Source organism: Zea mays, chromosome 3 (assembly GCF_902167145.1).
Source record: "Zea mays cultivar B73 chromosome 3, Zm-B73-REFERENCE-NAM-5.0, whole genome shotgun sequence".
Classification (NCBI taxonomy): Eukaryota; Viridiplantae; Streptophyta; class Magnoliopsida; order Poales; family Poaceae; genus Zea; species Zea mays.
The window spans coordinates 173727619-173754195 of NC_050098.1; the positions used below are offsets into that span (position 1 = coordinate 173727619).

Here is a 26577-nt window from a genome sequence, read left to right on the forward strand (position 1 = left end):
ATGGATAAAACATTATCCAAACAAGAGTCTTAATTGCAAGCTATAACCACCTATATGTTTTAATGAATTTAGGGGACATAATATAGTGTGACACAGTACTCCAATCAGAAATTTGGTATGCCTTGAATGATAAAATTCCACCCAGTATATACATCTCCAAGATTCATATTCTAATATATATAATAACATATGTCATCAATATTCCTAGCATAAAAGGTTACAGATGCATGCTCACTGCTCAGATCTACAACATTGTTTTATTAGAAAGAAGAGCATAATGCATAGAATAATTTCTCAAAGGCATGCACAATTTAGCAGGTCGCTGAACAATGATATCTGACTACTTTCATAGTTTCAGTAGATTCTATGTAGGAGTTGAGTTGATCTACATCAAAATATTGTTTAAGGTCATGATCCACACTAACAGAAGCAGAGTTTACAAGCAACCTTGTAACCTATAGTAGTATGAAATTTGTATGCCACTCGCAAATACTCATCTGCTATAGAATGCATAATTGCACTGCCATCCGTATGAACGATTTTTGACTCACCAATCCTCTTGGACTACGATTGAGAAGCTGAACCAAAGAGGAGTAGCTGCTGTGCATCACTATCAGAACCTGGCCCCTGTGTAAGGCAATAAATATCCATAACTAAATAGAAACCGGTATTCACAGAGGAAAACCTGTCATTCCTTGACAGAAAAGGACTCTCTTACCCCTGATATAGTGATATACATTCAACACAGTGTACGTTCAGGGTTGTGTAAATGTTTCATGTCCTCCTTTTGCTCCTCAGCCCTCTCCAGTCCAATTTCTTTCAACAATAATTTGTGTCTGAAATCTATATGGTATGACAATGAACTGTAATAGCTCCCTACGGAGTTCAATTAGTTGTCTTAACAAAAAAAATCACCTCGGAAAACCAGTTTCCTGTCAAAATGTTTTTTAACGAAAATAATGAACATTTGTTGCACATGATGATATTAAAATCGAGGGACGCTTGGGGTTGTTTGCTTGCGACCCTGCCAGGCAGAGATGTGAAACCCAAGCAGTTGAAATCCAACCCAAGGCAACTCTTCCTGAGCCCCGAGGAACCAACAAACAGACCCTTACTGCCGATACAAAGATCATCATACTTATAGAAGAGTCACCCAATATAAGACAAATATTGACTTCTCCTTGCACATGGGCATACTATATTCTAGGACATTATACGGCCAACAAAATCATCACATAGTTCTCTACAAATCACGGAACGTGCGCAAAATTCTCATCAGAAAATGGAAGAGCATTTGAGTGCACATCAATCAATGAAGAATATAGGTATGTATGGTTCAAACAGATGTTCTATTTTTCTCTAGCTATGAACCTCCACCACCCACAAATTTCTAAACTAGGACAGGCTGAGACATACTACCAGTACCAGACATGCCAGTACTTGGTTCCCCATCTTGCTGGCTACATTCATCAGGTTCTTTACCAGTTAATTTCCGAAAGTTCTCAAAGCATTCCTCCATCCCTGATATATACAGCTTCATCCTGTCAAAATGCCGAGCAAGATCTAGACCCATCTTCATCCATTTTCTAGCAACAGAATGTTGTCCAAGCCGCACAGGTAAATATGACTTGTTCCATGCAGTTATACTAAGCCACCTCCCTTCCTCAAATGGATATTCACCATCTTTAAGTCCAACCACAATCTGGTAAGCTTGTCGAAATACGTCATAGGCTGCATCACTCATGCTACCACTGAAATCATGGAGACCAGCAAGGCATACTAGCTTTCTAAGGGCAGCACTGATTACCCCATAGTTTGGTGAGTGAGAGGCAAGGGCAGTACTGATGCTGGCCTTCAGGAGAAACTCAGCAGCCTCGAGATTTGGTTGGTTACCTTTAGAAGCCATGTCTCCAAGTATGAGAAGATGACCTGGTGTACATGCTTTAGATGCCGCAAAGTTCTTGGCTAATTGGAGCTGCTGAGGGTGTGCGTTAGTGTCCAGTCTACTGAGAAGCTGGTAGAAGCTGAATGTATGAAGAAAGGGCAAGTTGTTCTCCAATTGATCAGAGGTCACCAGAGCTGAAGACAAAGTCAAGGGTAATAGCTGCAAATCAGTACAAATGAATCAAAATAATGTCCAAGAAAAGCAAATCCGCACACACTGGTATCAGCGACTCTTGATAATTGGCAAGCTCTATTTTACCTTCCCAGCTCTTCTGAGCATCTCAATGCCCCTTTTAAGGTCAGAATCTGATAATTGAGACTTGTTTAGGTCGTCAGCCAGGAGCATACTACTGACACTCATGATCAATGATTTGCAAATCAAGAGAAGGTTAGCACCATCTTCACCATTACCTGAGCTGAAAAATTCAGCTGCAAGCTCAAAGAATTCAGAGCAATAATCATACTTGTCCTCTTTTAGCACCTTTAAAGCCATATTCCATGAACTGACAGCAAACCAATTCAGTTCACGCAGCCCTACAGTTTCCTTTCCGAAAAAGGCTTCCAAACCAAGCTCACCCATCCGTAGCTTGGCACGTCTTGAGTACTTAAGAATCTCAGCCTCAGATCCTGGCTCACGAAGGAGGAGAGTTATCAGGTTGCGGAGGACGGTGGCCTCACTCATTGGCATTGGTTTTCCAGCAGAGTAGAGGCCTAGAAGGAAGGTTAACAAAGCAACAGCCACACAGAAAGACTTGCAACCAATAGCTTCATGAATCGAGAGTATCAGGAACTGAGGGTTGAAGTCAACATAGCCCATCATGGCCTTCATCAGCTTGATAGCATCCTCCTCCTCCTTCTTCTGCAGAAGAATCTTAAACTAGAAAATGCATATGTATTAGTAAGAAGTGCTAAAACTAAAATGGGGCCCTGTAAAACTGACAGCATGTGCAGACCATTACCTTCAGAAAGGCACAGTGGATACTGGGTTCAACCTACAGGTATGCATTAAGCCAAGCACATAAGAAAGCATCACACAATATCATCTAACAACGCAACAGGGAGAAAGATCAATACCTTTTCAGCCTCAATTATGAACTCTTGGGCTCGATCGAGATGACGAAGTGCCATATGGCAAAGGCAAAGTACTCGGAAGCAGTTTGCACGGCGGGATCTGCTTTCCTCGTCACGGGAAACATAAAGCATCGACCTCTCAATCAAATCCGCACTAATCTCGTAATTCTTTGCATGGAAATGCACAGTGCCACTGCCCAAAATTCCAAATGCCAGTTTCAGTAGGTGCACACATTTTCTTACAAAGTACCGTACATAAGTTCAGTAGTGCAAGAGAATACAAACCATGTCCATAGCAGTGCATGCATCGTGCCACGCTCATGGGCGTTAGCAGGGCCATTGAAAAGTGCAACCACCCTCTCATCTGACACGAGTTCAGCGATCGCTCTTGCATGCCCAGCCTCGCCGCCTGCACCCTGAACCACCGTTTTCAACACCCTCACTGCAACAGCTGAAGCACTGGCGCGACACCGTGCAGCAAGTGCAACAAGCACCTTAAGGGCAGCGTCCAGCCCCACACTGGCTACGTACAGCTCGGCTGCCGACACACACACAAACTCCGGCGCTTCAGCGTTGGCCATGAGCCTATCGAGCTCCCTCTCGGCTTCCAACAATTTCCCACTGCTGAGACACGCACGGAGCGCCATGAACGCAATGCTAGAGTGCTCCTTCCCCAGCCCTGGTGAGGCTCTCGAGACCATGATACAGCGCAGGGTGCCCTCATAGTCGTTGGCTTGGAGACGCTCTGCGGCGAGGCAGCGGAGGCATTGATCCTTGATCACTTGGAGATTTGGGGTTGCAGGACTGGATCTCGGGCTCGTCGGAGTGGTGCAGCAGGGGGAGGCCGCGGCCCTCTCACAGAGATCAAGCGCTTCGGTTAGGAGGCTCGACGCGTCGATGGCGGGATCCGGGGATTTAGTGGCGAGAGCAGCCTTGCCGAGGAGAAGGTACCCCTCGGCGAGGGCTTTCACCCCCACGGAAGACGCCGCGGCGAGGGGCTTGGACCGGCTTAGCAACGCGACGGCGAGGGCTTGTTTCCCCTCGCTCGACGCCGCGCGGGCACGCGCGAGGTTGAGGTCCAACAGGATGTCCCGATCCTCCTCCGTGTCAGCGGCGCAGACCAGCGGCGTGGCCTTCTCGAAGCAGGCGGAAGCGAGGTCGGCGCGGCCGAGGTCAAGCCAGAACAGGCCGGTGCGGTGGAAAAGGGACGCCGCCTTCGCAGCGGCGTTGGGGACGCCTTCCGGGAGGCCAGCTACGAGGAGGAGCTCCGGCGCCGCCTGTCGGATCTCCGTCTCCGCGACCGCGGCCTCGGCACCCCTCGCAGCGAAGTGGTTGGCGCGGTCGACGCACGCGTTCCAGAGGCGGAAGGCGAGGTTCCATACCTTGAGCCTGAACGCCCCATTGAGACCCGAGGAGGAGGAGGAAGCAGCGGATGCGAGGTTGGTGAGGAGGCAGCGGAGATCGGCTGCGAGCTTCTCCGGGGAAGAGGAATCGGAGGCGTCGAGCGCCTCGACGTCGGCGACGACCCTGTTGAGGTCGGTAAGGAGGGCGGATTGCGGCGGCGGCGGCGGCTGCCGGTACTCGGGAGAGAGCTCGGAGATCTTCATAGGGTTCAGGATTCGGCAGCTTGCGATCGAATTGAGTGGTGATTTCGAGCGAGAAGGGAAGCTATGTGTGAGAGTGGCGGGCAGGCGGCAGACCGGAGAAGCAATTTCAGCACAGTAAATGAGGGGAGAATTCGAATTTTGAAATGGTTAACGAAATGGCCAATGAAAGCGGGGCCGGGCCGGGCTGGCACACAGTGACACAGGCCTATCGTGTTGAGTCATAAATTTTGTGACACATGCCTATCGTGTTTTGAGTCATAAATTTTGGGATCGATATGTTTTTTTAGTAATTTCGTGTTGGGGCTTGCTATATCAGACATTTAAAATCTAGGTTCAGAATGACATTAAGAACTTGTTTAATTATGACCTTAATTAGGACGAATTTGTAGCCCTAGCCCAAGCTATCACAACTTCACAACTAAATTCATGTGCCTAACTCAAGAGTCAATACCTCAAATTATTGACTATCTACATGTGTAACTCAATACAACACAAGGCATATTTTGAGCAAATCATTGAAGCTCAAATTTATGTTTACCAGAAAGTTAGATAATGGCACTTTGAAGGCACATAAATGGCTGGACTCAGGTCCACAAAAATTACTAACAAGCAAAGACAAGGAATTCCAATACAAATGCTATTTGCTCACATAAGGTAGAGACATGACAGACTGCCTTTAAATATCTATACTAATTTATATCCTTAATTTCTTCACTCTTTATGATGGAAACTGACTAGTGACCACAAAAAATAGTGTACAACTGTAGAAGTTGTTACAAGCCTTCAGTTTATTATGCAGTGCCCTGGCATGAAGGCTCCATCATCTCCTACACCATCAAAATCAATGAATTAAGAGCAATGCAGAACAATGGCATTTGTGAAACTCAAAAGGTCAGAAGAATTTAATTTCCTAGATAAACAGTTTTGTAGACTTCTAATAGGGATTGATTGGGATGACATGGAAGAGGACCAATAGTGGTCTTTGGAGCTCTTCCTGCTATTGAGGCCATGGTGAATTACTTGTGTAATTGTGAAGCTTGTACCCATTTTTTGTGTTGTTAATTGGTTATAAGTGGGCAGAACGACATTTTGTACCTGACTTGATACAATTTGTGGTGCCATAACATTCTCAATTTGACAATTGTGGTTTACGTTGGTTCGTACATAGGTCACATGCTCGCAGAGTCGCACACTACAATTGTAACATAGCTTCAGATTTAGGCTTTAGTTCATGCACCTTGCGTGCATGTTGTTTTCATGATTTTTTTTTAAAAAAATCTAATCTTTTTTAATATATTATTAATATCTGCTCTAGAGTTTTTATGGACCTAGTTTTTTGGTCGCACCAGTTCGACAAGTGCGAAAAAATCATAGTGGCATTTCATGCATTAGGGTAGCAAAATAGCCACATAGAAAGGTGTTCTTCATGTAAAAAAATGTCACACCATTATTATTGGTGTGGCGGTATTGTTTCGTCGTGCCAGCGGCAGTAGCGAGACAATACTCAACATTTTGAAAATTGTAACCCTTTGATATCAATACCACATTGTATCTAAGAGTTTGGATGCCATAGCGAAGAGTGATTTTTGTAATGTTGAGTCTTGTCACGTTGCTCTCGATATGAAAGGATCGGTTCAATGCCTAGAGAAGATATAAATAAGCTTTACAAAATTTCTCAAGAATTATTAGTACAACTGTCGGCGTTTCGGACCCGCGAGGTCCGTCAACCGACCAGTGAATTTGTTGCTGCGTGCCCCTGCCCAGATGAGTTGATGCAAGATGGAACACAAGAGGGAAATGGGGCATATGTTATCCTGCACCGGGGTGCTCGTAGTAGGGGTTACAAGCGTCGCGAGAGAGCGAGAGCGAGAGAGAGAGGCCCCGTGGTCAACGTGTGTCCACGTGAGCGTGTTTGTGTGCCAACGTGAATCTCCACCTTTGTGTGTCGACGTGCGCGTCAACCTCCGTGTGTCAACCTGCGCGTCAACCTCAGTGTGTCAACCTGCCCGTCTTAGGAAGGCCCTGGACATCCCCTTTTATAGATACAAGGAGATGCCCAGCTGTACAATGGGGTGTAGCTATGTGCTAACGTGGCTGGCGGAGGAGCGCCTTGAGCCCTGTACATGAGCTAACGTGGCCGTCGAAGAAGTGCCTTGAGCCCTGTAGAAGCATAGCTGGCGGTGCGGCATGGATCCTGCTGACGTTTGCTTGCTTCCGTAGGGGGTTTGGGAGCAACCGACGTCATGGGCGCACGCGGGGAACCATCATTACCTATTGCCGGAGTGACCTTAGATGGGACACCGGTCTTGTTCCTTCATAGCCTGAGGCAGCTAGCTAGGAGTAGGGTAATGAAGTATCCCCTGTAGCGTAGTCGGTCCGAGGCTGAGGTTGGGCGAGGCGGAGACTTCTCCTGAGGCCGAGGCCTGGGGTCGGGCGAGGCGGAGACCTTCTCCCGAGGCCGAGGCTGAGGCTGAGGCCTGAGGTCGGGCGAGGCGGAGACCTTCTCCCGAGGCCGAGGCCAGAGGTCGGGCGAGGCGGAGCTCCCTGTCGCGCTCGAGGCCGAACTCGTGGGAGATCGTGACTCAGTTTTACCCTGGTGGTTGGCACAGTAGCCGGAGCGGGGCGAACAGTGCTGTTTTCCTGTCAGAACGGTCAGTAGAGGGGCGAAGTGACTACGGTCATTTCGACCTTGCCGACTGTGGCACGCGTGTCAGGATAAGGTGTCAGGCGATCCCCGCATTAAATGCGCATGCGATACAGTCGGTTGGTAGGACGATCCGGCCGAGGTCGCTGCACGACAAAGTCTGCCCAAGCTGGGCTCCAGGCGAGCCGAGGGTGCGCTCACTGCCTGACGGGGCCCTCGGGCAAGGCGTGAATCCGCCCGGGACTACTGTTCCCGCCCGAGGTCGAGGCTGGGCTCGGATGAGGTTGCGTCCCTTGGTAGACGAGGCCCCGACTTGAACCGTGCTTTATCAGCTGTTTATGGTTTGTTCTGAAGATGTTTTCCGGTCGTGTTTAGGAGTATTGGGGGTACCCCTAATTACGGTACCCGACAGTAGCCCCCGAGCCTCAAAGGGAGTGCGGGCACTCGCTTGGAGGTTCTGCCGGATTTTTGCAAGGGGATCGGCCCTTCTCGGTCGTGTTTGGTTCCGATGGGTGCGCGCGAGCGCACCTGTCGGGTGTAGCCCCCGAGGCCTCGGAGGAGTGGTTTGACTCCTCCGAGTTCTTAATTATGTTTGTGACGCCTCGGTCGACCTTGTTGTTTCCTCATGCGGCCTGGTCGTAGCCCGGGTGCACGGTCAGGCTCCGAGTTCTCACGCTGGTTTGTTGACGTGGTCAACGGTTCGACCGTAGCCTAGTGCGAGAGCAGCCCCCGAGCCTCTGCACGGAGCGAGAGGGCGATCAAGGACCGTCTCGACTTTTATTGTACGCCCCTTCGTCGCCTTTCCGCAAGGAGGAAGGGGGGAAAGCGCCATGTTACCCTTGGAGGGCACCGAACATGGTGTTTCTAGTGAGTTGCTAGCGTGTGATCCGAGTGGACGCCCAAGCCCCATTCGATAAGGGTCGGCTAGTGGCCCAGAGGCGCGCTCCAAAAGTACCTGCAGGTGATTTGCCGGACCCGGACCCATTCGATAGGGTCCGAGGGCTCGATGCCTCCCTCCGGTGGGATTCCGTTACAAATTGTTCCCGCTGGTCTCGGAAATGTCCTAGGGTACCTCGGGAGCGTAGCCCGAGCCTCGGCCATGTAACGGACGTACCCAGGGTCATCTCTGACTTTGCGTGCTCTGAGGCGGCTGTCGAACCCTTCCGAGGGGCCAGCCTTCGAACCCTGATCAGTAAAGGGCTCGGAGCCCGAGTGCTCTGGGGCGGTTGCCAAACCCCGGAGGGCGCAACCTTCGAACCCCTGATCAGTAGGAGGGCTCGAGGCCCGTTTCCTTCGCTGGAAAGGATCCTTTTTTGAAATATCCCCTTTCCCGGTCCTTGTGGCAAGAGAGAGAGAGAGAGAGGGAAAGAAAAAGGACATGAATTTAAATAAGGTGGCGCACCTTTTTTGACGCGACCATCATGACGGAGGTGAAACGGCGCCCGCTTCTCCTGCCGGAGGTGTCGCTTGCCCTGCCAAGGAGTTAATGCGACGGGACGGGTGATTCGCGGGGCGTCTGTTGCGCGTGCGTGAGCCGTTTGAGGAACGGAACACGGGCGTGTCGTCTTTACTCCGCGGGAGAGGGCTCCCCTGCCGTTTCAGGAGAGGATGCGAGCCTGTAGGTGATTGGACCGCTGCTTCCACCCGTCTGTTGCTGCAATTACTGCCGGTTCGCTTTTGGCCATATCGACCGTCGTGCCTATCCCCGCGGCTGACTGACCCGTGATCGTTGCACTTAATTGGCACTGTTGGGTCACGCGCAGGGCTGCCTCGAGTCGTGGCATTGGCGCGAGTGGCGGTGCGGTTTCCTTGCACATAGTAACCGTTGCGCCAGTTACATGACATGTGGGCCCGGGCCTCCATGCTGGACCGCCGGATGCGACGAAGCCGAAAGGGTGCACAACCGTGGTGCGGTTGCATGCTTCCTGCGTGGCGGTCCGCCCTTTCGACCGGTGGTTTCGGTGAGGATGGGGGAATGCTTATAACCGCGGGGCGGTTACATGCTTCGCGTGCGGCGGTTTGGCTTCTTTGCGTTTCGGGTTGGCTCGCATGACGTGTGGGACCCAGCCCCTGTGTCGTGGGGTGGGAACCCTGGAGCACGTCGGTGGAGACTTTGCCCGTGACGCTTGGAGGTGCGAGTGAGGAGAAATGCCATTAAAAAGGGACCGATCCCCTAGGCAGTAGCCATGCCTTCACACTTCTCGCATCCATCGCACCGTTCCACCTTCCGAGCCCCCAGATGGGGTGCACCTGCGTTGCCTTCTTTTTGCTGTTGTTTGAGGAGCGTGACCCCGTGGGGGTTGGCGCTCTTCAGTCATCGCTCGGCTTCAAGGATTTTCATCATGCAGCCCGGCTGCAGTCCCTCACCAATGGTCATCCATAGGGATGATCACTAGCCTTGTGGTGGGGAGAAGCAAGCCGGGCTGCGGCCTCTGCCCCGCCCTCAGCTTCAAGGATGTTCATCATCCGAGCTGGGGAGGAGGGTGCGCTGAGTTGGGTCCTGCCTCTCGCGTGGGCCGGTGACCCGCTTCTTCTTCCACCATTCGGGGAAGAAGGGCATCCTCCAGCCCCGCGGAGGAGGCATCCTCTAGCCATGCGGGGGAAGGCGAACTGCTGCTGCCTGGTCAGGGTGCAGCTGTCCGTCCTCCACCCGGGCGACGGTCGTGTCGTGCGCAGGTGGCTGCTGTCGCCGGTGCTGAAGTGGTGGCCGCCGCTGGTGAGGCTTCCCACCGTAGCGGTGGTTGCTTCCGCCGACGAGACCGTTAGTGCCACCTGCGCTCCGGACCTCCGGCTCTTTGGCTTTAATGGCTGGTTCTCGTCCCCCGTGAGGGGACGTGAACGAGGGCCTTTCAGCAGTAGTGTTTGCCCTGAGGCCATCGCTGCTGTTGTCTAGCCACCCGAGACGAAGGTCGTTGTCGCACTGTTGGTGCAGTGGTTGCCGGCGAGCCACCTGGAGTTTGTTATCCCGTAGGCCTTCCGGTGTGGAGGTTGTTCATTCCTGCGGGAATGGACCCGAAGTCCCGTTTGTAATGGTACCCTCTTGAGAGCGAGGCGAGATGTAATAGCTTTAAGTACTAAGACATCTACTGTAGGTCGGGACAACCACCGAGGGCGCTGCCGACGTCTAAGTCTAGGTACCATTGTTACCCCAAGTACGAGTGTTTGTTCTTTGTGGCTGTTGAGGCCTGAACATTTGGGTATAAAGCCGTGTTTCTTTCCTCTTGTTTCGAGCATTAGGACTTGTTCGTCAGTAGCAGAATCACTTATCCGAGCGTGAGCTACCTTTCACGGAAGGTGACGAGTGAGGTATCCGTATCCCAGAGGCGTAGGAGTCCCTCGGCTCGGTCGGCCTTGCCGTTCAAGGTCTCTCTCGCTCGACATTAGGATTCCGCTATCGACGCAGTCGAAAGGCACGAAAGTCGTTTTGGCAGAAAACTTTTCCGAGGAAAGATTTCAGCGCAGAGGGGGCTACCTCCTCTCTAGACCCGAGGCGACCGCGCGGGCCGGGACCCTTGCGGAGGGTCTGGCCGTGGTCGTCGGGTCTGCCCAGTCTGCCGAAGCCGAGGCCTCGCAGCAGCGTGCCTGGGCCGGAGGTATGTTTTGCCTGCTCTGTGACTTTGTTTATGTCTCCATTCTTCTTCTTGCGTCTGAAGAATTTTGTCCGGCTGTCTGCAGGGTTCGAGACGGCTCTTAACGAGTCCGTCAAGAACTGCAAGGTGCTTGCCGAGGCGGCTGAGCAGAAGGAGGCCGACCGTGTGGCCATGTCCGAGGCAATCGCGGCCTTTTGCTAAGCCTTCGGCCTTGACGGCGTCTCCTCGGGTAGCTCCCCCCAGAGTCATTTGCGAGCCTTGGGCGGCCATGTGCGCAACAGACTCCGCGGGGCGCTGCACCACGATGTTAGGCGAGCCTTCGCCGTGCTCGCTTCCCGCTACGACGTGGATCTAGAGCGGGTTAGCGAGGGGTACTGCTTACCCGATGAAGAGGAGGCTGCCTTAGCCAAGGTCTAGAGGCTTGACGCGGCTGTCGAGGGCCCGAGTGCGGCGCTGGCTTCCTCCTTTGAGGTGGAGATCCTTCCGCTCGTGTCGCCGTCCGAGGCCGGGCCAGATTCTGTCGAGTGTGGAAATGACACCGAGCGTGCTGCTCCTCCCCCTGCCGATGTCTGAGCCTGCAGGAACAGTTTCTAAGTATGCGTATGTTTTTTGCGGCCGCTGAGGCCTAAACATTTTAATGTCGGATTATAAAGCTGCATTTTCTTTCCTCTCGTTTCGAGCGTTAAGACTTGTTCGGTAGCAGAATCCCTTGTCCGAGCGTGAGCTACTTTTCGCGGAAGGTGATGAGTGAGGTATCCGTATCCCGGAGGTGTAGGATTCCCTCGGCTCGGTCGGCCTTGCCGCTTACGTGTTCTCTCGTCGTTTTTAGGATTCCATTATCGATATAGTCGAAAAGCACGAAAGTCGTTTTGGTAGAAGAGTTTTTGAGCGTTAGGACTTGTTTGGTAGCAGAATCGCTTATCCGAGCGTGAGCTACTTTTCGCGGAAGGTGATGAGTGAGGTATCCGTATCCCGGAGGCGTAGGAGTCCCTCGGCTCGGTCGGCCTTGCCGCTCAAGGTCTCTCTCGCTCGTCTTTAGGATTCTGTTATCGACATAGTCAAAAAGCATGAAAGACGTTCTAGTAAAAGACTTTTCCGAGGAAAATTTTGACGTAGAGGGGGTTCCCCCCCTTCTAGCCCCCGAGGGAGGGTCGGGCTTTGCCGAGGCAAGGCTGATCCTTCCTTGACGGTTAGACTTTATTTATGCATGTAAAGAAAAGCGAGATACATGAACGACTTGAAACATTTTTAAGGGTAAAAGTCACGTAGTTGTTGGGTGTTCCAAGCGTTGCTGTAGACCTCGCCTTGATCGTTGGCCAGCTTGTATGTCTCGGGCTTCAAAATCTTGGCGATGATGAAAGGCCCTTCCCATGGAGGAGTAAGCTTGTGGCGCCCTCGGGCGTCTTGTCGCAGCCGAAGTACCAAGTCTCCCACTTGGAAGCCCCAGGGCTGAACCCTTCGGGCGTGGTAGCGTCGCAGAGACTGCTGATACCGCGCCGAGTGTAGTAAGGCCACGTCCCGAGGCTTTTCTAGCTGGTCCAACGAATCTTCTCAGCTGGTCTGGTTGCTTTGGTCGTCGTAAGCCTTTGTCCTCGGGGAACTGTATTCCAAGTCCGTGGGTAAGATGGCCTCGGCCCCATAGACTAGGAAAAACGGCGAGAAACCCGTGGCCCGGCTCGGTGTCGTCCTCAGACTCCAAACCACCGAGGGTAGTTCTTTTATCCACCGCTTGCCGAACTTGTTGAGGTCGTTGTAGATCCTCGGCTTTAGTCCCTGCAAAATAATACCGTTGGCGCGCTTCACCTGCCCATTTGTCATTGGGTGAGCAACGGCGGCCCAGTCTGTAAGGAAAATGGACCCCGGGCCATTTGGCTAATTGAGTTTTGGTGTTTGATGAACAACACAATCCGTGAACTAATAAGTTTTCCAGTGTTTGTGTCTGTAGTTCACAGGATGCAAGATTTACTTGGACTAAGGAATTGAGGAAAGCAACACCTCAAAAGAAGACATTAAGAAGATCCAAGAAAAGTCCAAGTGTGCTGCTGCGGACTGTCTGTGCAAGGCGCACCGGACTGTTCGGTGCACCAGGGAACTCCAGCCCAACGACTAGTTCCAGGTGGCACTCGGAGAAAAGACCACTGGACTGTCCGGTGTGAGCACCGGACTGTCCGGTGTGGAAAGCTTGCGGCGCCAACGGTCACTTGCTCGGACAGAGCAACGGCTAGGCACACCGGACAGGCTACAGTGCGCTGTCCGGTGCGCCACCGGACTGTCCGGTGCGCCGCAGAGAACTGCAGCTTTTCTCCAACGGCTATTTTGGAGTTGGGGTCTATATATACTTCACCCAACCGGCCATTTGGAGGTGTGGGAGCCCAAGCAACATACCAAGGCATATTGTAGACATTTCCAAGTGCTCAAACACCCAAGTGCTTAATAGAATCACTCGGTGATTAGCGTAGGTGCTTTGCAAAGTGCTTAGGTTAGTTAGACCGCATTGGCACTTGCTCTAGGTGAATCCTAGTTAGTTGATTGAGTGTAGACAAACCACACAACCCCTCGGCTCTTGCGCGAGCCGTTGTAATTGTACCGAGTGGGGCGAGAGTCTTGCGAGACCGTGACAACCGTGTTTGTGTCACGGCCGCCACCGTGTACCGGAGGGAACGAGGCCCGCGGCGTTTCGGCCGGAAGCTCGATAGTGGAGACGGCGGGGAGCGTCCGAGAGGAGCCGAAAGCCGAGCACCACTTGCGCGTGGAGAAGGCCCACGGCTCTCTACGGAGTTACTCGACCGAGGTGCTTGGCCCTCGCGTGGGCTTCCCTTTGCATAGGGGCACCAACGAGGATTAGTCAGGACCTTGCGCGGTTCCGGATACCTCGGTAAAAATACCGGCGTCATCCACGAGAGTTTGCTTCTCTACTTTGCTCCTTAAGTTTCCGCATTTATATTAAGTATTTAAGTTACAATCTTGTATTCATACTTATTTAGTGTAGATTGAAACTTAGCCTTTGCGGTAGAAATAGCAACACTTAGACAAAACCTAGAATGCACTTTCTAGTTTGATTATTTGCATATGTTTTGCTCTAGGGATTTAATTGTGGCCTAGTTTAGTAAAAGTTTTAGAAGTCCTAATTCACCCCCCTCTTAGGCGTCACCCGTTTCCTACAAGTGGTATCAAAGGCTGGTTTTGGCTCATTTGAAACGCTTTAGCTTCACCGCTAAAAGAGCCGACGCTTTTTAGAGGAAGGGATGGATACCCATAGGCCACCACACTTCGACGGCACTAACTTCCCATATTATAGTGCTAGAATGGCTTGTTACCTAGAGGCCGTTGATCTAGGTGTTTGGAGAGTCACTCGTGACGGGATGAAACCCCCCAAGAATCCTGAGAAACCCACCGCGAGTGAGGAAAAAGAAATTCATTTAAATGCTAGAGCCAAAAATTGCCTGTATGAATCTCTTAGCATGGATATTTTTAATCAAGTATTTACCTTGAAAACTGCTAATGAGATTTGGTTAAAATTGCATGAGCTCCATGACGGCACATCAAATGTCCGTGAGCAAAAACATTGCCTAGTCTTAAATGAGTATAATACTTTTGCTATGAGAGATGATGAGCTTGTTAGAGACATGTATTCTCGTTTAAATCTAATCATCAATGAGCTCAACTCTATTGGCATAAATAAGCTAGGTGATGCAGACATTGTGAGGAAGATTATCTCCCTGCTAGCACAACGAAGATATGGGAGCATCATCACCATCCTTCACAACATGGAGGACTTGAGTAACATGACTCCGACCATTGTAATTGGGAAAATCGCGGCTTTTGAGATGTCGCGAAAAATGTGTCGGGGAGAGGAGCCAACTTCCTCAAGGCCATATGCTTTTGCATGTGATGAAAGGAAGGGCAAAAAGAAGGCCCCCACTCCAAGTTCCTCAAGTGAAGAAGAGGAAGAAGAAGAAAGTGATGATGATGAAGATAATCAGCCATGCACATCATCCTCCGAGGACGAAGAAACAATCTGACGCGTCGGAAAGGTAATGGGGATGATCCGCAAGATTAATCTAATGGGTGTGCCCCTGCAGGTCGAAGATATTCTCTTTAACATTGATAGGAAAAAGCAAAGAAAGAGAGGATGCTTCGCATGTGGGGAGAAGGGCCACTTCAGGGACAGCTGTCCAACTATGGCCAAACCCAAAAAGGAGAGGAGCAAAGGCAAGGCGCTAACAAGTGTCAGAACTTGGGATGATTCTTCAAGTGAAGATGAACCTCCAAGAACGTGCAGCCATCGGTCCTCATCACGCTCATCACGGTCATCACACAAATGCCTTATGGCAAAAGGTAAAATGAGCATTCCATCCTCTAGTGATGATAGTAGTAGTGATGATGATGGTGAGGGAAAGCCCTCTATAGATGAACTTGCGGAAGCCGTTAAATTTTTCCAGGATGTTTTCACTAAGCAAAAAGCTCAACTTAAAACTTTGAAAAATAAGTTGATTAGCTCCCAAAATGATTACAAAGGATTGCTAGAAAAATTTGAAACTTTTGCAAACCTAAATTGTGAGCTATCAACTAAAATTGAGCTATTAGAGTCGAGTGCTGCATCCACTGCTACTGATGTTGGTCTGATTAAAAAGAATGAAAAACTTAAGGCTAAGTTAGCTAGCTCCCAAGAAGCTATTGAAAATTTGCTAAAGAAAATGGAAATTCTTAGCATACACAATAATGAGCTAACTACTAAGCTAGAGAACATCGGTAGCACCCCAGCAGCATCTTTAGTTGAAATACCTAAAATTATTAAGAAAGATGCTTCTACTTCTTGCTTTGATTTAATTGATGATTCTAACCCCTGCAACCAAGTTTTTGTTGAGAATATTGTTGTAGAAACATGTTCGGATGAGGTTGCAAAGGAAAATGAACAATTAAGGCAGGAAGTGGCTCGCCTTGGCAAGGCTTTGTATGAGAAGAAAGGCAAAGCCAAACAAATCCAACCTCCACAGGATAACACCACTGCGGGAGTGAACAAGCCTATGGAGGGAGAAACTGTGATTTGTAGGCTATGCCACATGGAAGGCCATAAGACTTTCCAATGCAAGGAGACGACCGGGGATAAACAAAGGCAAAAGCTCAAGCAAAAGCTATCAATCAAAATCTCCAACACCTACATCAAAAAGGTGGACAAAAAGGCTACTACACCATATTTGATCAAGAAGAAAAAGAATGGAAAGGTGATAGCAATCAAGGCCAACAAGCAAGCCAACAAAGGAAAGGGGGCCAAACGCATCTGGGTGCCAAAGGAAATAATTTCAACTATGAAAAGCACCAAGAAGGTTTGGATCCCGAAAGGGAAGTGAGTGGACCAAAGGTCATCGGGAAATTTGGAGACTTGGCAAAGTTGGGATGTATATCATGGGATACATCATGTTGGATCAAGTTTATTGCCAAGTGGGTTAGTGAATATTTTGGACCCAAATTTCCCCACCCATGACTAAGGTAACTAGATTTATTGTATTCCTTATTTTTAGATATGCGTATCTATTTTCTTGTATCTAGTTTTACCTTTCATGCCTAGTATTTCATTTGGTACTTACTTTAGATTAACAATGCATGCATACTAGGTAAATCACATGGTAGGGTAACTCGTTCTCAAATTCATATTCTTGAGCAAACCTACATGGTTTAAAATGTTTAATTAAGCACGACACATAGCTTATTTAACATCCCTAAGTAAATGACACTAATGCATCAAAAGCTTATATCCTACAATTGGTATCATTTAACTTATATGTGCCAAAGCTCGGATTATGGATAATCTGCCCCTCTTGATATCAAATCAAAGTGCATGTCTCCTACAAGTATTTAAAACTTGTATGCACACTTTCAGGGGGAGATTACTCTATAATCTAAGTCTTTGAGACTAATACCTGTTTTCAAGTCTATTTTTATGTGATAGTCTTATTGTAAGGAAAATGAGGTCCCGGGAGAATGACAACAATCTTCCACTACAAAATCTCCAAGAACTCGCATGTGTCTCAAGCTCGCCATTGAATTTCATCGGTATCTTTTGAGACTACATCCAGTATCACTTACATGTCTTCTCCTATATTTGATTAGACTATATTTCATATCATATACTTCCATGTTGCTAAAAATGCATAAGTAGTTAACTCATATTCTGTTACCTATGCATAAGGGAAGTGAGTCTTTTCAAATCATGACTTGCACCTCTAATTTTCACATGATTTTTTCCTAAGTAGATGATCTCTGTCAGGGGGAGCTTTTCTTCGTCTCTAAAGGGGGAGAAAATTCTTTCTAAAGGAGAACACCCATTTAGGGGGAGTAATCTTTTGATATTATTTGATAATTCTTTAAAGAGGACAAGTTTTTATTTACTTCCTTCATGTTTTTAATGTCTTCCTTTTCGGTGCTTGATGCCAAAGGGGGAGAAGTTTAGGGGCCAAAGCAATGAAAACTATATCAAACACCAAACACCACCAATTTAAAATTTTATATCTCCAAATGATATTTCAAGTGGTTTTGGTTATTTGGTCCTAAAAATAGGAAGTAAGTGAATTATGGAGTTAGGGGGAGGCTTAAGTCCATAATATCACATTGTGGGGGCAAACATGCATCCTAGCAAGTAGAGTGCATATTTTCATTCAAATACTTGTATTATTTGCATGCTTTGGTTGTGTTGTCATCAATCACCAAAAAGGGGGAGATTGTAAGGAAAATGGACCCCGGGTCATTTGGCTAATTGAGTTTTGGTGTTTGATGAACAACACAATCTGTGAACTAATAAGTTTTCCAGTGTTTGTGTCTGTAGTTCACAGGATGCAAGATTTACTTGGACTAAGAAATTGAGGAAAGCAACACCTCAAAAGAAGACATTAAGAAGATCCAAGAAAAGTCCAAGTGTGCTGCTGTGGACTGTCCGGTGCCCACACGCCGGACTGTCCGGTGCACCAGGGAACTCCAGCCCAACGACTAGTTCCAGGTGGCACTCGGAGAAAAGACCACCGGACTGTCTGGTGTGAGCACCGAACTGTCCGGTGTGGAAAGCCTGTGGCGCCAACGGTCACCTGCTCGGACAGAGCAACGGCTAGGCGCACCGGACAGGCTACAGTGCGCTGTCCGGTGCACCACCGGACTGTCCGGTGTGCCGCAGAGAACTACATCTTTTCTCCAACGACTATTTTGGAGTTGGGGCCTATATATACTTCACCCAACCGGCCATTTGGAGGTGTGGGAGCCCAAGCAACATACCAAGGCATATTGTAGACATTTCCATGTGCTCAAACACCCAAGTGCTTAATAGAATCACTCGGTGATTAGCGTAGGTGCTTTGCGAAGTGCTTAGGTTAGTTAGACCGCATTGGCGCTTGCTCTAGGTGAATCCTAGTTAGTTGAGTGAGTGTAGACAAACCACACAACCCCTCGGCTCTTGCGCGAGCCGTTGTAATTGTACCGAGAGGGGCGAGAGTCTTGCGAGACCGTGACAACCGTGTTTGTGTCACGGCCGCCACCGTGTACCGGAGGGAACGAGGCCCGCGGCGTTTCGGCCGGAAGCTCGATAGTGGAGACGACGGGGAGCGTCCGAGAGGAGCCGGAAGCGGAGCACCACTTGCGCGTGGAGAAGGCCCACGACTCTCTACGGAGTTACTCGACCGAGGTGCTTGGCCCTCGCGTGGGCTTCCCTTTGCATAGGGGCACCAACGAGGATTAGTCAGGACCTTGCGCGATTCCGGATACCTCGGTAAAAATACCGGCGTCATCCACGAGAGTTTGCTTCTCTACTTTGCTCCTTAAGTTTCCGCATTTATATTAAGTATTTAAGTTACAATCTTGTATTCATACTTATTTAGTGTAGATTGAAACTTAGCCTTTGCGGTAGAGATAGCAACACTTAGACAAAACCTAGAATGCACTTTCTAGTTTGATTATTTGCATATGTTTTGCTCTAGGGATTTAATTGTGGCCTAGTTTAGTAAAAGTTTTAGAAGTCCTAATTCACCCCCCCCTCTTAGGCGTCACCCGTTTCCTACACAGTCCACACGGATGTGGTGGCCTTCGCAGAAGTCCAGGAACTTCCTCCCAGTGAACTGTGTGCCATTGTCGGTGATGATGGAGTTTGGGACCCCAAAGCGATGGATGATATTTTTGAAGAACGCCACCGCCTGCTCGGACCCGATGCTGGTTAAGGGTCGGACCTCGATCCACTTGGAGAACCTGTCGATGGCGACCAGCAGGTGCTTGAAGCCTCCGGGTGCCTTCTGCAAGGGACCGACGAGGTCCAGACCCCATACGGCAAACCGCCAAGTGATGGGTATTGTTTGCAGGGTCTGAGCGGGCAGGTGTGTCTGTATCACGTAGAATTGACACCCTCGGCAGGAGCGTACAATCCTAGTGGCGTCGGCCACCGCGGTCGGCCAGTAGAAACCTTGTCGGAAAGCGTTTCCCACGAGGGTCCGAGGTGCTGCATGGTGACCGCAAGCCCCCAGTGTATTTCTTGTAACAGTTCTTGTCCCTGAGCGACGGATATGCATCGTTGGAGAATGCCTGAGGGGTTGCGGTGGTATAACTCTTCTTCGTCACCCAGCAAAACGAATGACTTGGCGCGCCGAGCCAGTCGCCGAGCTTCGGCCTTGTCGAGGGGCAGCTCTCCTCAGAGGAGATATTGCAGGTACGTGTAGTTGGGGACGGCCATGAACTTGGCGTAGCATGGTCTTCCCAGCACCGCGTGGTAGGTCCCTCGGAACCCGACCACCTCGAAAGTTAGAGTTTCCTTTCGGAAGTTGGAGGGAGTTCCGAAGCAGACGGGCAAGTCAAGTTGCCCAAGGGGCAGGACGCGCTTACAGGGGACGATCCCGTGAAAAGGCGCTGCACCGGCCCGAATCATGGACAGATCGATCCCCAAGAGCCCTAGGGTCTCGGCGTAGATGATGTTGAGGCTGCTGCCTCCGTCCATGAGGACCTTGGTGAGCCTAGCGTTGCCGATGACAGGGTCGACAACGAGCGGGTACCTTCCTGGGCTCGGTACGCAGTCGGGGTGGTCGCCTTGGTCGAAGGTGATGGGCTTGTCGGACCAGTCTAGGTAGACCGGCGCTGCTACCTTCACCGAGCAGACCTCTCAACGCTCCTGCTTGCGGTGCCGAGCCAAGGCGTTCGCCACTTGCCCACCGTAGATCATGAAGCAGTTGTGGACCTCCGGGAACTCCTCATCCTTGTCGCCCCCCTTCTTGTTGTTGCCTTGGTCTTTGCCACCTTCTGCCGAGGGTCCAGCCTTGATGAAGTAACGCCAGAGCATGTCGCACTCCTCAAGGGTGTGCTTGACGGGACCCCTATGATAGGGGCACGACTCCTTGAGCATCTTGTCAAACGTGTTGACTCCTCCAGGAGGCTTCCGGGGGTTCCTGTGCTCGGTGGCAGCGACAAGATCCGCGTCAAAGGTGTCGCGTTTCGCTTGCATCTTCTTCTTGGCCTTCTTCTTCGAGCCACGCTGTACGGACGCCTCGGGGCCGTCTTCCTTCGGTCTTCCCTGAGGCTGCTTGTCCTTTCGAAAGATGGCTTCGACCGCCTCCTTACCAGAGGCGAACTTGGTGGTGATGTCCATCAATTCGCTTGCCTTGGTGGGAGTCTTGCGCCCCAGTTTGCTCACCAGGTCCCGTCACGTGGTGCCGGCGAAGAATGCCCCGATGACGTCCGAGTCGGTGATGTTGGGTAGCTCGATGCGCTGCTTCGAAAACCGCCGGATGTACTCTCACAGGGATTCCCCTAGCTGCTGGCAACAGCTTCAGAGATCCCATGAGTTCCCAGGGCGCACGTACGTACCTTGGAAGTTTCCCGCGAAGGCCTTGACCAGGTCGTCCCAGTCGGAGATCTGCGCAGGAGGCAGATGCTCCAGCCATGCCCGGGCGACGTCGGAGAGGGAGAGGGGGAGGTTGCGGATAATGAGGTTGTCGTCATCCGTCCCTCCCAACTGGCATGCCAGCCGGTAATCCACAAGCCACAACTCCGGCCTTGTCTCCCCTGAGTACTTGGTGATGGTAGTCGGGGGTCGGAACCGGGCCGGGAACGACGCCCGTCGTATGGCCCGGCTGAAGACTCGCGGACCTGGCGGTTCGGGCGAGGGGCTCCGATCCTCCTCACTGTCGTAGCGTCCCCCACGCCTAGGGTGGTAGCCTCGGCGCACCCTTTCCTCGAGGCGGGCTCGACGTTCGTGGCGGCGTTGCTCGTCGCCGAGGCAATCCGGGGCTGCGGGCGTCTCGTCCCGTGTGCGCTCGGTGCGCACCGAGGCCTCCCGTATGCGTCGGGAGGGCGTTGCACGATGGTTCGAGGGGCACCCTTACCTTCGGGTGGCAGAGCTCTCGGCTCGTCGGACTGCGCCATCTTCCAGGAGATCCTTGAGTTCGCCCTGGATACGCCGCACCTCGGTGGTGGATGGCTCCGGCATCGTTCGAAGCAGCATCGCTGCTGCAGCTAGATTCTGGCCGACCCCGCTGAAGGCCGGGGGCAGCCCTACCCTGGCACAGTCAACGATACGGCGTTGGACGTCCCGGGCCCGATGATGCGCTCCTCCGACGAGTGCTCGGCCTGCCCATTCCTGCTCGATGTTTTGTCGGAGCTGCACAAGCCGCCCCACTTCTTTGTCGAGCCTGGCCTGCATCTCGCGGAATTGCTCGAGCTGTGTGTCCTGACCCCCCACAGGGACTGGGACCACAGCTAGCTCCCGCGGGATGTCAACGCGAGACGCAGGCACAGGGGCGTTGTTATCTTCTGGCATGCCGAGGTGGTTATCTTCGCCGTGGTCCCCCTGATCGATGTGGAAACACTCGCGACTTGGGTCGTAACCCTCGTCGCCGAGGCTGTGGCCATCGTCAGAGCAGCCGGAGAGGCAGTAGTCACATGCGGACATGAAGTCTCGCACGACACTGGGATCACAGAGCCCGGAGAAATCCCAACCGAAGTCGGAGTCATCCTCTTCCTCGGAACCCACGGGTCCGTAGGTTGAGACGACCGTCAGTCGGTCCCAGGTTGACCACATATGGTACCCCGGAAGGTTAGGGTATGCCCTTGCGAAAGTGCTTACCGAAGCGGGGTCGCTTGGTGGATCGAAGCTGAATCTAAAAGGGACACGGTGGAAAACGGACGGTACCTTTTGGTCGATGGACGGTGGTGAAGTCGCGTCGGGGACGGAATGCACCGTTATCTCAGGTACGAGGCTAACGCCCAGCAAATCCTTCGCGAGGGTGTTGGCATCATCAGTCCGCTCAAGGTTGGCACGTTGCGGGGAAGCGATACCCGTCGTTGTCTCAGGTGCAAAGACAACACTCGACATGTCCCCCGCATGGGTGCCGGCACCGTCGACTAGCTCTGGTCCGACAGCCGACGAGGTGCCTCCTCCTGCCTGGCCACGGTTGCCCCGTCTCCTCCTCCGACGACGAGGAGGGTGGCGGGGCGAACCCGGGTGTTCCTCTTCTGCCACGGGGGGAAGTCGTCGTCGAGTTCACCGCCGCCGGGCGAGCCGACGACCATCGTTACTGTCGTGCTGCGTGGGGAGGAGTACCATGTCGTAGCCGCTGTCGCGGAACATGAACTCGAGACTCCCGGAGCGAAGCACCGTCCCCGGCTGAAGAGGCTGCTGAAGGCTACCCATCTAGAACTCAACGTGAAAGTATTCGTAAACACGCAGCGAGCCCCTACCTGGCGCGCCAACTGTCGGTGTTTCGGACCCGCGAGGTCCGTCAACCGACCGGTGAATTTGTTGCTGCGTGCCCCTGCCCAGATGGGTTGATGCAAGATGGAACACAAGAGGGAAATGAGGCTTATGTTATCCTGCACCGGGTTGCTCGTAGTAGGGGTTACAAGCGTCGCGAGAGAGCGAGGGCGAGAGCGAGAGAGAGAGGCCCCGTGGTCAACGTGTGTCCACGTGAGCGTGTCTGTGTGCCAACGTGAATCTCCATCTCTGTGTGTCGATGTGCGCGTCAACCTCCGTGTGTCAACCTGCGCGTCAACCTCCGTGTGTCAACCTGCCCGTCTTAGGAAGGCCCTGGACATCCCCTTTTATAGATACAAGGAGATGCCCAGCTGTACAATGGGGTGTAGCTATGTGCTAACATGGCTGGCGGAGGAGCGTCTTGAGCCCTGTACATGAGCTAACGTGGCCGTCGGAGAAGTGCCTTGAGCCCTGTAGAAGCATAGCTGACGGTGCGACATGTATACTGTTGACGTTTGCTTGCTTCCGTAGGGGGTTTGGGAGCAACCGACGTCATGGGCGCACGCGGAGAACCATCATTACCTGTTGCCGGAGTGACCTTAGATGGGACACCAGTCTTGTTCCTTCATAGCCTGAGGCAGCTAGCTAGGAGTAGGGTAATGATGTATCCCCTGTAGCGTAGTCGGTCCGAGGCTGAGGTCGGGCGAGGCGGAGACTTCTCCTGAGGCCGAGGCTGAGGCCGAGGCCTGGGGTCGGGCGAGGCGGAGATCTTCTCCCGAGGCCGAGGCTGAGGACGAGGCCTAAGCTCGGGCAAGGCGGAGACCTTCTCCCGAGGCCGAGACTGAGGCCGAGGCCTGAGGTCGGGCGAGGCGGAGCTCCCTGTCGCACCCAAGGCCAAACTCGTGGGAGATCGTGACTCAGTTTTACTCTGGTGGTTGGCACAGTAGCCGGAGCGGGGCGAACAATGCTGTTTTCCTGTCAGAACGGTCAGTAGAGGGGCGAAGTGATTGTGGTCACTTCGACCTTGCCGACTGAGGCACGCGTGTCAGGATAAGGTGTCAGGCGATCCCCGCGTTAAATGCGCATGCGATACGGTCGGTTGGTAGGGCGATCCGGCCGAGGTCGCTGCACGACAAAGTCTGCCCAAGCTGGGCTTCAGGCGAGCCGAGGGTGCGCTCACTGCCTGAGGGGGCCCTCGGGCGAGGAGTGAATCCGCCCGGGACTACTGTTCCCGCCCGAGGCCGAGGCTGGGCTCGGATGAGGTTGCGTCCCTTGGAAGACGAGGCCCTGACTTGAACCGCGCTTTATCAGCTGTTTATGCTTTGTTCTGAAAATATTTTCCGGTCGCGTTTAGGAGTATTGGGGGTACCCCTAATTACGGTACCCGACAACAACCAAATCTTAATTAATAAGGCTTATCACAAATGGTTGGCCTAAACGATTGTAGGACACGACCTGGCCAGGTTTTCCTTATCGATTGAGGTACAGTGCCAAACCCGATCTATCCGAGTATGCTAGGAGGCATGGCCGACTTTGTCAACCAAGAGTTTCAAGCCTCCTTTAGAATTATAGATACACTTAGTGTGTGATGTTTTTATAAGTGCTTGAATACTTTCACACACTTCCTACAATCACATATCACAACATTCGAGTAGTGTAAGTGGTAGCAAAAGTAATCTATGCAATATGAATAAATGCAAGACAACCCAATGGGGAGCACAAGAATTCGTTTCACCAGAGTTCAGGCTACCCCAAGGTACCATATGCCTTTATTGTGAAAGTAGGTGATTTACACAAACAAGGTCCACTCATGGTTGAACCCAAAATGGCCTCTTTCCACCTTTCCACTAAGAAGTCTCCTTTTCTTTTTAAGTGGGAAGACTATCCCTTCTCACAATGGCCACCACAACAGCCCACACCTCCTTGGGTGCTTGTAGGTTACTCCTTGCCAACTAAGAACAAGGTCCAAGAGAGCAAACACAATGAACCAAAGATCTTGACATGTTCAAGTGCTTAAAATTAAGACAACTCTAACAAGCTTCTGAACTCACTAATGCCACAAATGCAAGCTTCACAGATCTTTGATCAACTCACTCACAAAGAGAGAGAGAGAGAGAGAGCAAAACCCAAGGACTAATTTGGTCGTGGGTTGGAGTGGAGCGAACCAGCAACACAAAATTAAAAAGTGGATGTGGTATTTGTAATAACCACCCATAAACTAGTTGTTGGTGTTGACTCAACAAAGCCGGACTAGTCAAGAAAGAAACTCAGCGTGGCCAATTTTGATAGAGACGAACCAAAGTGATGTTTTTCTCTCACTATTTCATCTTTTTTTATTTTTTAGGTTTTTATCACTATCACTTGTATCAAAACTCTAGTGAAACATCCTTCTTGATAGTGTGGCAAACTCAACTTAGCTCAATTAAATATTAAGATTGATCTCCTTGTTGAGCTTTTCTTCACTTTTAACCCAATGTTCACTTTGATCATAACATTGTTGAGGGTCTTAATCACCTAAATTTCTTGAGCATGTATCCATAAACAAATTTTCCATTCTAAAATGAATGAATACCCTATATAAATGTGTGTACCAAAACTTAAATGAAAACATGAAGAAATTTATCTATATATTGTAAAGTGGAGAGTTATAGTTGAATGTTTATGGAACTTAGTTGAGATGTGTTCACTATATAGATAAAGTGGAGAGTTATAGTTGCATATTTATGAAACTTATTGAAATTTATTATTGAATATCACTAGAAATATAAGGTTGATATATTTATTTATCATATAAATATTTTAAATGGTATATATCATTTTTCTAGTATATTATTAAACTTCAAATCATTTGTAATTAGTAATTAGTGATAAAATTAAGTTTTAAATGGTTTCATCGAACATATTTTTTCACGGATATGGATGGTACCAGATGTTTGATGGTTTTTTCGAATACAAATATGGAATCGGATAGAGAAATGTACTATAAATCGAATTCGGATACATCTATTTGACATCCATATTAAAATCGAATATCTATATTAGCACTTTTAGCGAATATAAGTACGGATAATACAGATTTCTAAACATCTATTTCCAGCCCTACTCAATGTTGTTCCAACAGCTACCAACTCCATCGACTTGAGAAGACTCCACCAAAACGACATCATAACTTAGAAGAACGCTAGATCCACTAAGTGGTTAAGCATTTCACTAGGTATGTGCTCGTGCATTACCACGAGGTGGAAAGCGTGGGGAGCGGCGTCTAGGCTATAAATATATTTTTTATTTATTTCTAAACACTAAGGTATATGTGATCTGATGGTTAACCCTAAATTTCTGGAGCAGAGGAGTGTGGGTTCGAGTGCTCGTTTTGCACTATTTTTTACGGACGCTAGACGTGGGGAGGGTGAAGCTGTGGTAGCACCGGGTGCTCACATTATGTTCTTAATAGAGTAGTATAGATAATGAATCCACGCATCGATAGTTCAAATAAACAACGGTAAAATGCGCAATAACTTAGAAGATATCTCACACTTAAGCGCATTTGTACAACAAACATGATTAAAATATGATATGATATGATACACAATATTGAGTATCTAATTCTAGACCACTATTTGATTCGTTCATTTCTATCATATCATCAACACAAGTGAACCTTGAATCTATGTATAGAATTTTTAAATTTTAAAATCAATAGGGTTTAGAAGAAGGGAGAAAGGATTTAAAACCCGTGAACACACTAGTTCCTTGAATCATAGACAAAAGAGAATGGTTTAGAACCCGTAGATCACACAAGTTCCTTGAATCATAGACAAAAGAGAAGGGTTTAGAACCCGTACAGCACACAAGTTCCTCGATTCATGTGGTAAATTGTTAACTGATTCATCTCTGACCAATATGACACAATTTCAAAACAATGGTAAACAGGCCCCACTATTTTATTATACACGATAGCTCAGTGGCCACAGGTATAGTTATGGTCGGACCTGTTATGCAAATAAAAGT

The 26577-nt window shown here is 50.2% G+C and overlaps 1 protein-coding gene across 2 annotated transcripts; it reads right to left on the reverse strand.

Annotated features, from left to right (window-relative positions):
* Positions 1–323: 323 nt before the first annotated feature.
* LOC100502424 (TPR repeat-containing protein ZIP4) lies at positions 324–4803 on the reverse strand. Of its 2 annotated transcripts, XR_563541.4 has the most exons (6): positions 3301–4803; positions 3019–3208; positions 2904–2936; positions 2204–2821; positions 719–2104; positions 324–627 (listed from the first exon to the last, which is right to left on the reverse strand). XR_563541.4 is itself a non-coding variant. In NM_001196902.1 (5 exons), exons 1-5 carry the CDS (start codon positions 4620–4622, stop codon positions 1391–1393), a joined length of 2877 nt encoding a protein of 958 aa, NP_001183831.1. In that variant the 5' UTR covers positions 4623–4679; the 3' UTR covers positions 1297–1390. The 2 variants fall into 2 exon arrangements, 1 of the variants encoding a protein (NP_001183831.1); NM_001196902.1 differs by lacking the exon at positions 324–627 and having other exon boundaries at positions 1297–2104; positions 3301–4679.
* Between the last annotated feature and the right edge of the window lie 21774 nt (positions 4804–26577).

Excerpts from the sequence above, each read along its gene's own strand:
- LOC100502424 (NM_001196902.1), bottom strand. The coding sequence starts at position 4,622 with ATGAAGATCTCCGAGCTCTCTCCCGAGTACCGGCAGCCGCCGCCGCCG. Across the intron at positions 3,209-3,300 it reads CATGCACTGCTATGGACATG|TGGCACTGTGCATTTCCATG; the intron begins GTTTGTATTCTC and ends AATTTTGGGCAG. Across the intron at positions 2,822-2,903 it reads TCCACTGTGCCTTTCTGAAG|TTTAAGATTCTTCTGCAGAA; the intron begins GTAATGGTCTGC and ends TGCATTTTCTAG.